General features: G+C 32.8%; 2 protein-coding genes across 3 annotated transcripts; both read left to right on the top strand.

Moving 5' to 3' along the window:
- Positions 1–6,545: 6,545 nt before the first annotated feature.
- On the top strand, positions 6,546–8,112 carry LOC120283727 (photosynthetic NDH subunit of subcomplex B 2, chloroplastic). The gene is made up of 3 exons (XM_039290449.1): positions 6,546–7,126; positions 7,324–7,776; positions 7,854–8,112. Exons 1-3 carry the CDS (start codon positions 6,590–6,592, stop codon positions 8,046–8,048), a joined length of 1,185 nt encoding a protein of 394 aa, XP_039146383.1. The 5' UTR covers positions 6,546–6,589; the 3' UTR covers positions 8,049–8,112.
- Positions 8,113–8,320: 208 nt separating this feature from the next.
- LOC120283818 (protein NDH-DEPENDENT CYCLIC ELECTRON FLOW 5) lies at positions 8,321–9,777 on the top strand. Of its 2 annotated transcripts, none has more exons than XM_039290571.1 (3): positions 8,321–8,873; positions 9,018–9,377; positions 9,472–9,777. In XM_039290571.1, the coding sequence occupies exons 1-3, from the start codon at positions 8,364–8,366 to the stop codon at positions 9,664–9,666; spliced, it is 1,065 nt and encodes a 354-aa protein (XP_039146505.1). In that variant the 5' UTR covers positions 8,321–8,363; the 3' UTR covers positions 9,667–9,777. The 2 variants fall into 2 exon arrangements, with proteins under 2 accessions (XP_039146505.1, XP_039146504.1); XM_039290570.1 differs by having other exon boundaries at positions 8,323–8,873; positions 9,018–9,389.
- The last annotated feature ends 6,162 nt before the right edge of the window (positions 9,778–15,939 follow it).

Below are 15,939 nucleotides of genomic sequence, written 5' to 3'. Positions count from 1 at the left end.
ATTTAGGTTGAGTATTCTTGGACAAATAAGTTCAACCTTCCATGTGTTGCCTTAGCAAAACCCTTTGGTCGTATCTGTCTAATTTGAACATATACCTACTACTTCTGCAGCAGTTGTATAGCCTTCATCAAAAGAATTCAAGCTTTTAGAACCTATTGGGATTCTCAAGGAAGACAACTGATATATAAGAAGTATTGAGCTTTTATAAGCTATTAGAGCATGTTTTGGGTGTAACCTCATACGCAACCAGTATATATTTCAGATCCATTACCATCTTCATCTAAAGTACCCCCAGCTCTAGCAAAACTTGGGCAGTCTTCCCAGACATTGAAGTTGTTAAAGTTAATTAAGGAAACATGATAACTTGGTTTCTATAATTTCAACGATTCAAGTGGTGTCAATATGGTTTTTTTTTAAAAAAAAAAGGTAAACAACCTAATTGGTCCCGTATCTTTTCGTGTGTTTCTATTTCGGTCACCCAGTTTTTAAAAATTACAATTTGGTCCCCTACTTTTAATTTTTGTTACAATTTGATCACCCAAATATACGCCGTTAATAGTGATCACACGTGGCATATGCCAGCTCAAAGAAAAGGTGTGTCACGTAATATGCCACATGTGATCGCTGTTAATGGTGTATGCTCGAGTGACCAAATTGTAATAAAAAAACTAAAAGTAGGGGACCAAATCGTAATTTTTTAAAACTGGATGACCGAAACAGAAACACATGAAAAGGTAAGGGACTATTTAGGTTGTTCACCCTAAAAAAAATTATGGCAACATTTAATGGTATGGGACTTAAAGATGAGATGACATTAAATATAGCTACTTTGTTACTCGATAAGCAAAATGAGTCTTTGTGGGGGAACTTGAAGGCCTGAGTCTTGGTAGAAGAACTTGAAGACCCACGTGTTAATGCAACTGACTTGAGCAAATGCATGGGACTTCAAGTTCTACCACCAAGAAGATAATATATTAAAAAGTTTCACGAGAAAAAAAAAATAATCTAGGTAAAAGGTTTTTAACAAATGCCATCTGTGAAGAAAGTAATAAAAAGAAGAATAATGGTAAAGACTTAATTCCATAATGTCTTCTGTCTCTTTATTCAAATATGATCCATCTTTTCTAGTATGGGTCGTTTTGAAAAACTCAAAACATCCCATTTTCTTTCCACTTCTAAGCTCCTAAATCAAGAAAACATAGATTAGTAATGTTTAACAGCAAAGCATACTCTTGGGAAAAAATCATATGTAACCAAATATTGAATTTTGAAAGACTTAACAATTTGTTACCATTTCTTTTTCTTTTCTCGTGAAACTTTTTACATATGTACATTAAATTAGAAACCATAGCACCACACATATATGTACATTAATCTTTAAGTCCTATATCTTCAAATGTCGCCACATCTCTATTCAACTAGTCTTTAACCACACTGCAATACTCGAACCATCGAAACCATAGCAACCAAATTATTGTGCTTCCTTAAGTAATTACAATAACTTTAGCATCCAATAAGGCTTTCCAAGTTCTATCGGAGCCGGGGTACTTTCACTACAAGAATATGCATATTTGGAAACACAACATTAGAAACGGAATTTCTTCCGTTTTTAATTACAATTGATTAGAAACGGAATAAATCTCCCTTTCTAATTTAAAAACGTAACACAAAGTTGTTTTTAATGTGTTACTAATAACAACATATTAGAAACAACAATTTCAAAATATAATTTATTAAAATATTACTAATTATCCGTTTCTAATCCGTTGCTAATAGAAAGAGACTAGAAACGGATTCAAAAATTTATATTTTATTTAAATATTATTAAATATAATAAAATATCCGTTTCTAGTCCTTTTCTATTACAAACGGACTAGAAATGGATTTAAAGATTCATATTTTATTTAAATATTATTAAATATTATAAAATATCCGTTTTTAGTCTGTTTCAAATACAAAGGGATTAGAAACGGATTTCAAAGTTTATATTTTATTTAAATATTATTAAATATTATAAAATATCCGTTTCTAGTCCCTTTCTATTATAAACGGACTAGAAACGGATTTAAAAATTTATATTTTATTTTAATATTATAAAATATCCTTTTCTAGTTCGTTTCAAATACAAAGGGGTTTGAAACGTATTTAAAAATTCATATTTTATTTAAATATTATAAAATATCCTTTCTAGTCCCTTTCTATTAGAAACGGACTAGAAACGGATTTAAAAGTTCATATTTTATTTAAATATTATTAAATGCTATAAAATATCCATTCCTAGTTCGTTTCCAATACAAAGGGATTTGAAACAGATTTAAAAATTCATATTTTATTTAAATATTATTAAATATTATAAAATATCCGTTTCTAGTCCCTTTCTATTAGAAACGGACTAGAAACGAATTTAAAAGTTCATATTTTATTTAAATATTATTAAATGCTATAAAATATCCATTCCTAGTTCGTTTCCAATACAAAGGGATTTGAAACAGATTTAAAAATTCATATTTTATTTAAATATTATTAAATATAATAAAATATCCGTTTCTAATATGTTTCAAATCAAAAGGGACTAGAAACGATTTCAAAATTCATATTTTATTTAAATATTATTAAATATTATAAAATATCTGTTTCTAGTCCCAATAGAAACGGACTAGAAACAGATTTAAAAATTTATATTTTATTTTAATATTGTAAAATATTATAAAAATATCCGTTTTTAGTTCGTTTCAAATAGAAAGGAACTAGAAACGGATTTAAAAAATTCATATTTTATTTAAATATAAATATGAATAAAATTTATATTTTATTCCCACCGCCCATCAAACCGCTCTCCCACTCCAAACCCTAGAAACCCTAACAATGGCGGACCATCTTCAATCGGCACCGCTTCTGCCGGGAAGAAAGCCAGGCCGATCCCAATCCCACTCTCAATCCACCTACGACGACCTCTGTAGCTTTCGTCTCTACCTTTGCTTCCTCTACCTCTACCAAAACTCTGGTAGCGGTGGGGGCTTCGGCATCTAGGGAACCCTAACATCCTGGGTTCTATTTTTTATCCTCTCCATCGTCATCCCCGCGATCTCCCACTTCCTCCTCTCCTACTCCCTAACCCGTCACTCCTTCGACACCATCGTCAAGCTCTCTCTCACCTCTCACCGCCACCTCCACCCTCTCCTACCTCATCCTCTCCTATTTCATCCGCCGTTATGGCCTCCACTGCTTCCTAGCCCTCGACAAAGTCCACATCGAGAGCAATCGTATCTGTCTCGGCTACACAACCCAGCTCAACCGATCATTTCGTCTCCTCTCCTCTCCCTCTTCATCGCCCCTTGCTTCCTCCTTGAGTCGATCTACAAGATCTGGTGGTATTGCACCGGCGCTGGTAGAATCCCCATCATCGGCAACTCTGTGCCCATCGACCACTCTGCCGAGGTACCCTAGTTTGATATCCCTATTTCCTTTGATGCTTGCATATGTGGTGCCCTTTGGTTCTGGAGAACAGTCCTTCTGGTTTTTTTTTTTAACACTTTTTTCCTTAACAATTGATGTTATTAGTTGCTGTGATCCGGTGTTTGCTGAAATTCTAGGGTTTTGGATGTTCTTTTGACGATGATGATGCTTATTTTTTAGGAGTTAGCGTTGTATACATCGAGTTTATTTAGTTAATATGTGCCAATACCTTGTTCTGGTTGATAATTGGCATTGCAAGTTCAACATCGGATTTATAAGCTTCAGTGAGAGCATTAGGGATAGGTTTTCATTTTAATCTTCAGATAACCCGTCAAAAATGTATCTTGACATTTATGCTTTGCTTTTTAGGGCCATCAAAAAGTGTAGATATTCTCTAAAGATATTGGCTGATAGCTAACATGAATCATGTTAACTTAATCTCCTAAAGATATTAGCTGATAGCTAACATGTGTGTTTGCACATTTTTGCAGTTATTTCTCGTACACATTTTTGCACATTTGGGTATCTTATTTGCTTTTGATGTTTAGTTAATAAATCACATAAGTTTGTTTAGCACATTGATAGGTTGTCAAAACACATAAATAATGCATAATAAATAATCCATTTGGGTCTCTGTTTCTTCGTTTTATATAAAAGGCTTGTCACTTATTTACAAGTCATTCTGAAACTCAATCTGATAACAATCTTTTATTCATATGAAAGTATTCTTTTTTAATTGCCCTATTGCATGAATTTCTTTAGGGTTTATTCTATTTTGACATTGGTTGTAGATCTTTATGCTTTAATTGTTTTTTAATTGAAATCCATTTCTATTTGAATTCAATTAAGTGTTTTTAATGTCTTGAATGCTATCAAGGCGAAAACCTTAGTTTTATTGTATAATGTGTTTTGTGATGAGTAGAAATACTCACCTAGCGTAGACTAACCAAGATTGGAGGATATTGTAAGTAAACCTAATAATAGGGTACTTTGGGGTCGAGAGTTCTCCTCCCTCAACCTTCTAAGTGATTTAACAAGTAATTCCATGCTCTTTACAATCATAGGGAATAAATTTTAGGAGAAGTCGCATTTTCTATTATGTATAGGGTACTTTGGAGTCGAGAGTTCTCCTCCCTCAACCTTCTAAGTGATTTAACAAGTAATTTCATGCTCTTTGCAATCATAGGGAATAAATTTTAGGAGAAGTCGCATTTTCTATTATGTATGGGATTTGGGACAATTGCTTTGCAAGAAGAATTGTCTACTTATGAATTCTTATTAAATTCACATTGAGACTTCATAGAGTGCAATGCGGTTGTGGGGTGTCTGTATCAGCACTGTACTGAACTAATTACTATTCACACTTGCAAGAGGGGTTTAGTATATTCTAAGATTTATGTCGGTTCAAATAGGATTACTATACTTATACAACTTTTGTTCTGGACTTATAAAACCCTAAAGGGACTCTACTCCCAAGCATTCCATCTTATTGAGTCTCAATGGATTCACTTTTCATATTCATGCTTTTCATTATCTTTCTTCGTATTTTGTTTGCACACATCACAAGTTTTGATTAAGTTAGTTTTTGGAATTAGGACTAGTACTAGTGCTCTCAATCTTTCTTGTGGATTGATACATGCCCCAATGCACACTTTACTATTTGATTGGCACATATGCTTGTGTTAACCCTTATCATATATATATATATATATATATGGCTTCCTTAGCTATAGTAACTTCCAACTACAACTGTTGAGGAGGTGAAGAGTTTTTACTAGTTTACACAAACTAAATTCAAACGCTAAGTTTAAAGAATCCAAAAGCAACTTCAACTGCATTTAATACAAATTAAACCAAAATATGAAAAAATACAGCAAAATACGGCCACTTGCTAATCTTCCTTCTTCAATCTAATCAATCTCGTCAAACATTCTCCCTCAAACCTTCTCTAATTCCTCTCCAAATTTAATAATTAAAAAAAAACCTCGTGAAAGGCCCGAAGCTAAGGAACTTCCCCAAGTTTCTTTTGGTTAAAGGATAAGAGTGAATGTTTTTTGAGAAAATAAGGAACTCTTCTCAAAGTTACAATACCTGTGCAACAACATGTATCTACATGACTATAATATAATATGAAGTAATAGACCAGCATGAAGCTACGGTAAATATTAAACCAAAGTGAAATTAAAATTAAAAGAAAAACCTAGGTATTAAAAAAAGTCATATTCATGTTCATTAAAAACGCAAGATTAATTATAACATGCATTACAACCCCAAAATTATATATATATATATATATATATTAAAAAGTGATAAATTTATTTTACACAGCAGCAACATTTTTAATAAATAAAGTTTATCCATTTTGGCAAAACTCAAAAAAAAAAAAATTTCATATTCAAATTCTATTTTTGCTATCTTTTCTTATAAATTGTGACTTAGAGTGTCATTTTTTTATAAAACTCTGCGAATAAGCATTAAATTATAATTTTTTTTTTGGTAAATAACTGAACTTTGGTCAAATATTATTTTAATCACTAAATTTTGATTTGTTTTAAAATGCCCACTAAAATTACTAATCATTTCAGCAGCAAGTCACCCAATAGATTAGCATCTTCATTAGCTGACATGAAGACTATTTTGATGGTACACTGACTAGGTTTTTTTTTTTGCCTCCACGTCAGTAAATGAAATTACTAATCCATCGGTGACCTGGCATTGAAATGATTAGTAACTTTAGTGAGCATTTGAAAACAAATCAAAATTTAGTGATTAAAATGATATTTTACCAAAATTGAGTGATTTACTTAAAAAAAATGCTATTCGATAAAAATTGAGTGATTTAAAAAAAAAATTAACACTAGATTGTCTGTGAAAGTTAACCTTGTATTGTATCCATAACTTACTGTTGACATGATAGTAAATGTTGGAGGAGATATATGCATGGAAGAAAAAAACATTAGTATGGCAGCTAATTCAGGTGGCAATCACTTGGTTTTCCCCCCTCCTGTAGTAAAAGCTGTGAATGGTGAAACAGACAAAGTATATATCTTTGTCTCAAATGGAAGAAGAGGAAAAGAGGATCAAAAGAAGCCAACAAAACATTATCAATGCCTGAAACAAAGAGAGATGGATAATGAACAACCTCTCATATGCTGTGGAACAAGGACAAGAAGTCTTCTCCTCCATGGCTTCTCTCCTCTCTCTCCATCTCCCTAGACCCAGTCCTCACCACCTCATCAGAGCTTCTGCTTCATCATCATCATCATCATCATCATCATCATCATCATCTCCCACCACAACCACCACCACCACCACCAGCACTACAACTCAAGCTTCTCCTCAGTCCCTTGAAGAGAAGTTTGGCAGGAAAGGCGTAAAGTTTAGGGACATTGGCGGTGTGCCTACAGTTGAGCTGACCGTGAGGAATGGCAGCTTTATTTCTCTCAGAATACCAGATGGCCTTATCACGTCATACAAGCCAAAGGTTTACTGGAAAGAAGATGGCTTCGAGGAGTTGCTTTACACCATTCCCACTGGTTTGGATTCTGGTTGTCCTCTCAAAGGTGGTCTCAGTGTGGTCCTCCATGATGTTTCCAAAGATGGCTCTCCTTGGCAACCTTCTCAGTGGACTGTCAAAGATTCAGATTCTGATTCAGTTGATGCAGTTCAGGTATCCTTTCTTTCAATCTTTGGTTCTAATTTGGTATTACTTCTCTATCATTTAGTTTTCAATCTTGATCAGCTTTAATTGTTTCTCTATATACTCTGCATTCGGATGCCAATTCTGTCCCAATATTCAGTTTTAATGTTACAAGTCAAGTTTTCTTTGATTTTGTTATTAGTCTTCAGTTTTAAATCTATTTTCAGGTTGAATTAAGCAGCAGCAATGCAAATGGATCACTTGACATAAGATATGTCATCACCCTGTCTCTTCTTTGCATGGCAACAGCAGTGATTGTGAAAAACCAGGGAACTAATACTGTAAAGCTAAAAAGTGCAATGTTAAGCCATCTCAGGTTCAAAAGCCGACGAGGTGCAGCAATTCAAGGTCTTCGAGGCTGCTCCTATTGCAGCCATCCTCCACTTTCATCGGTATTTGGTATCTTATCTCCAGCCGAAGCTATGAGAAAAGAACCTCCAAATTGGTCATTGTTTAATACCAACAATGATAATGGAAATAAAGAAGGATCTTGGCTTGTTGAAGATAATTTGTACACTGTTTTGGGAGAAAAACACAGTAGAGTCTACGCTGCACCTCCAATGGAAAGACTGAAGAGAGTTTACAACACTCCACCTTCAAAGTTTGAGACAATTGATCAGGTATTTGCTTGAAATTTAATTTGTGTTTATCATCAAAGAATTTAGTTACTGATTAAAGCTTGTGATCAAATTCACAGAGAAGTGGACTTGGATTTAGAGTGATTAGGATTGGATATGAAGATTTCTATATTTGCAGTCCTGGTGCTTTGTCAGAAAAATACGGCAAGGATTACTTCATTTGCACTGGGGCGGCTTCAATGCTTGTTCCTGTGGACTTGGATCCTGGTGAGGAATGGAGAGGAGCTCAAGTTATTGAGCACGATAATTTATGAAGTTAATTTTCAGAAATCAATATGTATATGCCTTACAAATATATGAAATTGGTTTCTTTTCTTATTTCCAATTCTTCTCTCGTTCATACAATTCAAATTTATATGTCTTTCAAATATCTGCAACCAATTCCAATGGAGTTGAATATTTACTTCAGTATAAAAAAATTACAGCAAAAACCTTTATGGAAAAAGATCATTCAAGATATTTTGGCCATGTCTTCTTATCTAAAAAGATAAGGGAATGTTTAATTCAACCACAAACTTCAATTCATTCATAACCCATTCAAGTGTGTGTTTTCAGATTAGGCCTTGTCCATGGCCAGCACTGGTCATTTCCTCTCAAACTTCACACTTCCCCCACTTTCAACTCAATCAAAGAATCTCAATGTTTCACAGACACATCTTGTCTACAAATCTCAAAGTTGCAGAAACAAAATTAGTATGAGTAATCGATCATCGATAGCCTCAAGCACAGCCAATACAGTATCTTTTGACGTGGATTACTATGAGAAGGAATTCAGTGGCCATGGAGTCAGCTTTGAGAGCATTAACAACAGTTGTGTCATCAAGATGGAATTGGAGAATGGAAGCAAGGCCAGTTTGATGCTACCAAGTGGTCTCATCACATCCTACAAACCATTAATGTGGCATGGTGGCACTGTTGAAGTGCTGCACACAAAGGTGTCTCAGAAGGATGCTGGTGAAATTGTTATCCAAGGAGGAGTGTCTATGAACTTTAATTGTGCCGGTGATGCAGGATTTCGGTGGTCTCCAAGCATTTGGTCTCTTCACGATGTCAGAGGCAGCTCTGATAAGTACATTCAGGTGTTTTCCTATGTACACTTCAGTATATTTTCTTTTTTATTCTGAGAATTCTGCAGCAAATTAATTCCATTTCTTAATTCAGCAGTAAAAAAGCACAATCCCTGACTAACAATTGAATTGATATATCTGCAAAATTAACTGCAGGTGGAGCTGAAATCTAGTGATTCAAAAGAAATGGTAGATTTCATATACCTTGTGACTCTCGAAGAAGCTCTTCTTGGCTCAGAGCTCACAATCACAAACTCAAGTTCATCATCTATCCAAATGATAGGTTCTCTCATGAGCCATCTCACAGTGAGCTCACCAGAAGCAACTTTTGCTGTTGGATTACAAGGGTCAAGTTATTTCTGCAAACAACCATTAATCTCAAATTTCAGCATCATTCCTCCACCACAAAATGAGGAAAATGTTTTCCCAGATACTGAGAATGAAGAAGATGATGACTGTGCATCAATGGCAGGGGACTTCAGCAGGATTTACACAACTGCTCCAAGGCAATTCTCAGTAATGGACAGGGTGATTCAATAAAATTTTAAATTTTCTGCAGATTTAAGAGTATTTTAAAGTTGAAATTTGATGAATTTGTGTGATGAAACAGGGAAGGAGGAACTCAGTTATCATGCAGAGGACTGGGTTTGATGAACTATATGTTTACAGTCCAGGATCAGAACATGAGATGTATGGGAAGTATTCTTATGTGTGCATTGGCCCCTCTGCAACTTTGAAGCCTGTAAATGTGAGGCCTGGGGCTGCGTGGGGAGGAGCTCAATACTTGTGCAATCCTAATCTTTGAATATATATATATATATATATATATACATACATACGTGTGTGTATTTTCCTTCTTTTATAAAAGAAAAACAAATACTAATAACCTTTGAGTCTATTAGCACCGAGTTCCTTACATAGAGTGTATCATACCAAAAGGACGGGTTCGAACCTTAGTTCATCTAAAGTGAGGACAAAAGTGTGTTGAGGATTACTATATATGTATTGAGGATAATAAGCCCACAATTCTATTTAAGTGACTTTCACTCGATTTTTTTATGTTGTTTTTTTTTTTCTAAAAAAGTGTTTATGATTGATCGACTAATCGTGAGTGCACACACAAGTGTATGTGTCAATCGAAGTAATATATGCAAAAGAGCAAGATCGAATCCACAAGGACTAAATCTTACTGGTACTATCTCTATCTTCGTTAGCTAACTACTAATCAAAGGTGTAGTTGATTTCCAAAGACAAAAACAATAAAAGAAATAAAGAACCAAATAAAAGGGAATGTGAACTAGAAGCAATGGATGAAATAATACCCGGATTGACTTTACTTGGGAAATTAGAGGATAAAGTACTGCAATTCAATAAAGATAAACCCCTAAGCTTAACGGATCGAAGGAAATTGAAAATATACTAAGTGCTCTCTCAAGACTCCTTAGTGGCTAATCCTATGCTATGGTAGAGGTGGATCTCTTCTACCCCTATCTTTGCACAATTGCAATGAGTTATATGATTTCCATGTTAAGAATTGGAGATAAACTACCAAGTATCTAATTGAAAGGTATATGGCATCATAACTATCACTAGCGAGCATCATTGATACCTATTCATTTATGTGTGATCTCCTCCCATAGATCTCCGATTCCTATATGAAATCATAATGGTAAAGTCTCTCTTGATACTCCGAAAGCCGAAGGTAATCTATATTAAAAAGAAATAACAAATTAAAAGTATTCCCAAGCTACATCAATCTGGGCACCCAAGGAAGTTAGCCTTCCATGGGGCTTAGGTTCATCAATACAAAAAGTAAATCAATCTCCAAAACCCTAGACGTATGAAGAAAACCCCCTCTCAATGCCATGATGTTGGAGTTGATGTGAGCCGTTATCGTCGCCAATAGATCATCACTCCGGTGACTCCTTCAACCTCCTCCTTGATACCGTGGAAGCTCCTTCAAACCCCAACCAATCATTCTTTGCTTTTTTTTTTCCCAAAAACTCGGCCTAAAATCGGATGTCCTAAAACCCTTGAAAACTTCTATTTATAATTATAGGAACCCAACTTGTACACAGGCGCGCATCTTTCCTGTGTAACTCTTAGGATTGGTCAAGAACTTGTAATCTGCACCGCTTGTGCTTGATTACTGTAGCAGTTGTGCTAAATTATGAGAATTCCAAGATCTCAATTATTTCCCTCTTTGAGTACAAAAGCTGAATCAGATGCAATAAATATCAAGGATCAAACAATTACAAGTGAGACACATGATTTAGCATGGAAAACCCCTTTAATCTAGGAGTAAAAGATCATGAGACCCTAAAGCCACTTAAAATCATTTTCCACTATGTCAAGAGATAATAAGGTCATCTCTATATTCAATTAGAGGTATACACCACAATTGCATTGACAATCACAAGAAAGACTCTCAAACAACACATGGATCATCAATATAGGAGGTGGATAACAAAAACATCAAAAAGAGATTAAATGAAGGATCAAACCGGATATATAAAGATAGTTTTTTGTAGGATCCTATATCCAAAGTTTGAGTGAGATCCATATGACATCATCTTGCCTTAGCTCCTTTTATTTTTATTTTTACTTATTCTCAATTTTGCTCTTTTCTTATGATAGTTTCTCTCTCTTGCACAGGTAACTTCAAATGTTAACATATTTTCCATTATGTTTTTTTTTTTATTAATTGTGGACACATGCCCACTTATTCATGGGGTCACACCCCAACAGATTATAGCATGCAATTCAATTTAACTAAAACAATTTATATGAGTTAGAACTTCTAAGCTTGGGTCCACGCCTAATAAATACTACTCTAAGACAGATGTCACTTCCTCCATGTAAAAATTTCTAGCATCTAGTTAACTCAGGTGTAGAACGCCCTCACCTAGCATGTCTCAACAATAAACATACATTAGTATTGACCCAAGTAAAGGAGAGAAAAAATAAGAGATGAGCAATAAAACACTGTGGTTGTTTGGATTTTCAATAAAAGAAATTGTTGACATTAAGATAATTATGAATTAGTGAAATCCTAAAGATACATATAAAGGGAAATCCAATCAATTGTCCAAAATACATCCATTGAAGTGAAGATATCTAAAAGCTATAAAATTAGCTAGGAGATAAGTAAAATTGAAGAAGCTAAAATTAAAATGTAAAATAAAAGAAAAATACATTCCCTGGTGATGAAATGCATGTGTGAGAGAGAAAAATCTAGCTCAACAAGATGTTCATGGGATTAAGACTATGATAATAAAAATAAAAGCATGAACGCAACCTTTGTTACCCAATGAATGACTATGGTTGCAAGTGAAAAAGATGGTAGACTTATGAATGACAATGGTGCTATAACAATGGAAAATACAATTCCTAAGCTCTCACTATAACTGATGTACCTCTACATCTATATGTTCTTTGATTTGGTGCTTTTCGCCTTTGTCAAAAAAAAAATAAATAATAATAATAAAAAAAAAAATCTAAGCTCAAACTTATTTAAAATTTTTAAACCTAAATCAGACCAAAACAGTTCATACTTTTTACCTAAATTTCCAAACCCGTCCATCACAAAACTGCATTGTTTAATATTTAAATTAGAAAAAATAATTATATGGTTCTATAAAATTAATACTGATTTATTTCAAATAATTATACTCATAACCTTAACAAATTATAACCTTAGAGAATTTCAATATATTGATATTCAATATTTTAATAAAATAACTAAATAAAAATTTTCATATAATATTAAAAATTACAACATAAAATCTATTTATATAATTCAAATTTGAAATAAACATATACATTTAAAATTGGGCATGATTACAAAAGCAAGTCATTTACAAGTTACAAAATCACATTTAGAAGCTAATAAATTTTATCAACCAATTAGTACAAAGTAGGATATCCAAACAAATCTTACAAAATGATAAGCTGATTTCTATAACATGATAAAAAAATTATAAACTAAAAATACCTCAAATATTCAAAACTTCAAAACTTAAAACCCCTTCCCCCTCTAGAAAAGAAGAGAAGAGAAGATAATGCTTTTTTTATGTTTGAGTTGAATATGGAAAAAAAAAAAAGCTTTATAAGGTTTTAATTTTGAAAATATATAAAATTAAGCTTTATAAGATAATATAGCAAAAGACTTTTAAATAGTAATAGTAATTAATTAAGTTATATATATATATTATGAGTATACGTCAATTACTAACATAGAACGTCTGCAGTTGATAAAAAGGAAGAGATAAAAAAGACATAGGGATAAATATGTTTGTCAACAGTGCTGTGAACAGTGCCAAAACTTTTACTAGGTTAAGAAATGAGTAGGCGGGTGTTTTGTTGTTTTTTATAATTTATGGTGTTAATAGAAATTGGGTTGGACTGATGAGATTGATTGAGTTATTGTTACAATCACGATCTGATGATTTAAATTAAAATACTGTATATCTTATTTTTATTGTGCTACTATTTATAAGCACAGTAACATTATTTATCTACACAGTAAATTTTGAAATCCAAATTAAGCTTTATAAGATAATATAGCAAAAGACTTTTAAATAGTAATAGTAATTAATTAAGTTATATATATATATATATTATGAGTATACGTCAATTACTAACATAGAACGTACTGCGATTGATAAAAGGAAGAGATAAAAAAGACATAGGGATAAATATGTTTTGTCACTGCAGTCATCGTAAAGCGATCTACAAAACTTTTTACTAGGTTAAGAAATGAGTAGAGCGGGTGCTTTTGTTGTTTTTATAATTTATAGTGTTAATAGAAATTGGGTTGGGATCGATAGAGATTGATTGAAGTTATTATTACAATCACGATCCATGATTTAAATTAAAAATCATCGATATCTTATTTTTTATTGTGCTACTATTTATAAGCACAGTAACATTATTTATCTACACAGTAAATTTTGAAATCCAACAATTCAGCACCAAGGTTAGTAGATACAAGATTTATGAATGGTTTTAGAGGACGTAGGCTGATATATAATATGGGTTCTGGTTTTGAATACTTTTGTTCTCTGGTTTTGGATACTTTTGGGGTCAAATTCCATGCCTATTTCAAATTTGCTCATGTTTTAATTTTGAATTTTCAAATCATTCAAAGGTCTTAAAAGTGTTTTCTAGCCAAGTTCTATTACGATTTGGATAGAGCAAGTACCCATCAAACCCATAGAAATTGCCATCTCTTGCTAGACTTGAATTTTGGTTGTGGGCCCCACCTTTTTTTTAATTAGGCAATTTATTTAAGTTAGTTTGATTTTTTATTTAATTTAAATTTGGATGAGATCTTTACTTATCCCTTAAGTAACTGCCCTTTCCAATTGTTTCGTGTGTGTAGTGAATTTTTTATTGTGCGCCAACGTGTCCAGTTAGAATTTTTTATTGTAGCATTAAGAGATCCAGGGATTCAAGAGTTCTTTACCCAAATTTTTGTGGTGAGTGGGGCTTGGCGGCGAGGTTCAAGGTCATTGTGATCATAAGCTTAGCTGCAAAGGGAAGAAGATAGGTGGCTTCTAATTATCTTGTAGGAATGTGTTTAGGGATTTGTTTCATGTTAGTCTAGGCAGTCGTTGATCTATGGCCTTGATAGGCATATGTTGTGTTTAATGCATGGTTGGTTAGGCTCTTGATGGTAGGGGATTTCTTGCTTTCTTAGATCTACATAAATGTAAGATTATAAGGATTATCTGAGTTCTAAGAATATCTGGTTTACTTTCACTTTATGAGGTGATTTTTATTTGAGTGCATATATTTGTGTGGGTTACAAAACTAAAAATATAGAAAAATTCAGAACTATATGCAAACCTGCTGACACCAGGAAAAGTTCTTGAAATTAGGTGATCATGGATGTTTATGATCATAAGTTAGTAAAGTATGTAATCTTCTTGTTGAAATCTTGCATCAAGGGAATCTGGAACCCTTATTGGCCCGCTGATCATGATTAGATGTTAAACATAGCAACTTTAGTTGTTGTTTTGTTGTGAAGTTTGGTTGCTTTAGATTAGAGATGCTATTATTGACAAATTATTTTTAAAGAAAAGTGTTTCTAATAGTCCTCAAAACTCGTGCGTAGATGTTTGGGATAAGCTTTTTGTGTTATGAATCTATGATCTGTTTATAAGTTAACTTTCAATGTTGTGGAAGTGGAGAGTTTTCTTACCCACTTATAATTTATATTACTCGTGGTATGAGTAGGTTTAGCATGTTAATTAGTGTCAGGTTGGAAGTCTGTATGGCTTTCTTTTTCATTATTCTTAGTTATCTTTTTATGTGGAGCCACAAGTTTGGTAATGAGAAAGTTCTGTCTCCAACTTATTTGTCATTTCGGCCAGATATGTTTGAGCTTGTGACTTGTAATATATATTAGGATTATTGAATTGATTTTATGTCTATAGGATCTTTTGTGGAGAGTTGGGTTGGGCTCTGATTTGGATTTTGGAAATTTAACGAGTATTAGGTACTTCCACATAAAAATTATACGATGTATATACGTCTTTTGACACTAACTAAAGTTGTGAATTTAATTATTTTGGATAATTAGATTACTATTGATTAGTCAATTAGTGTTTCTTTAATTATTATTATTTTCAGAATTATCTTTTAATTATTTAAAATTTTGAATTAATGATATTTTTCTAAATTAGCTGATTATTTATTTTTTGAATTATTAGATATTTTATTTGATTTCTGATTATTATATTTCTCTGATTGCTTTCTAATTAATGATATTGCTTTCTAATTAATTATATTTTTGAATTATCTGGATTATTCAATTATTTGATAATTTTTATAAATTATCGGTTCAAGTGTAAATAATTGATTATTTTGATATTATACAAAATAAGATCATATGATTGCTAGGATTTTTACTTGGCGATTTATTTAGTATTTGCTTAGTCTAGACTTTGTTAATTATTGTTTTATGGACATGATGTATTTTGTCATAATAATTATAGTCTCAAATTAACTATGCAATGGCATTAACTTTAACGTAAGTGAGGGGAAGTGGGGAAGTGGGAGGAAGTGTCATTTC

This window comes from Dioscorea cayenensis, chromosome 19 (genome assembly GCF_009730915.1).
Source record: "Dioscorea cayenensis subsp. rotundata cultivar TDr96_F1 chromosome 19, TDr96_F1_v2_PseudoChromosome.rev07_lg8_w22 25.fasta, whole genome shotgun sequence".
Lineage (NCBI taxonomy): Eukaryota > Viridiplantae > Streptophyta > Magnoliopsida > Dioscoreales > Dioscoreaceae > Dioscorea > Dioscorea cayenensis.
The sequence above is the reverse complement of the archived record's forward strand: the minus strand, read 5'-3'. Positions and strand labels throughout refer to the sequence as shown.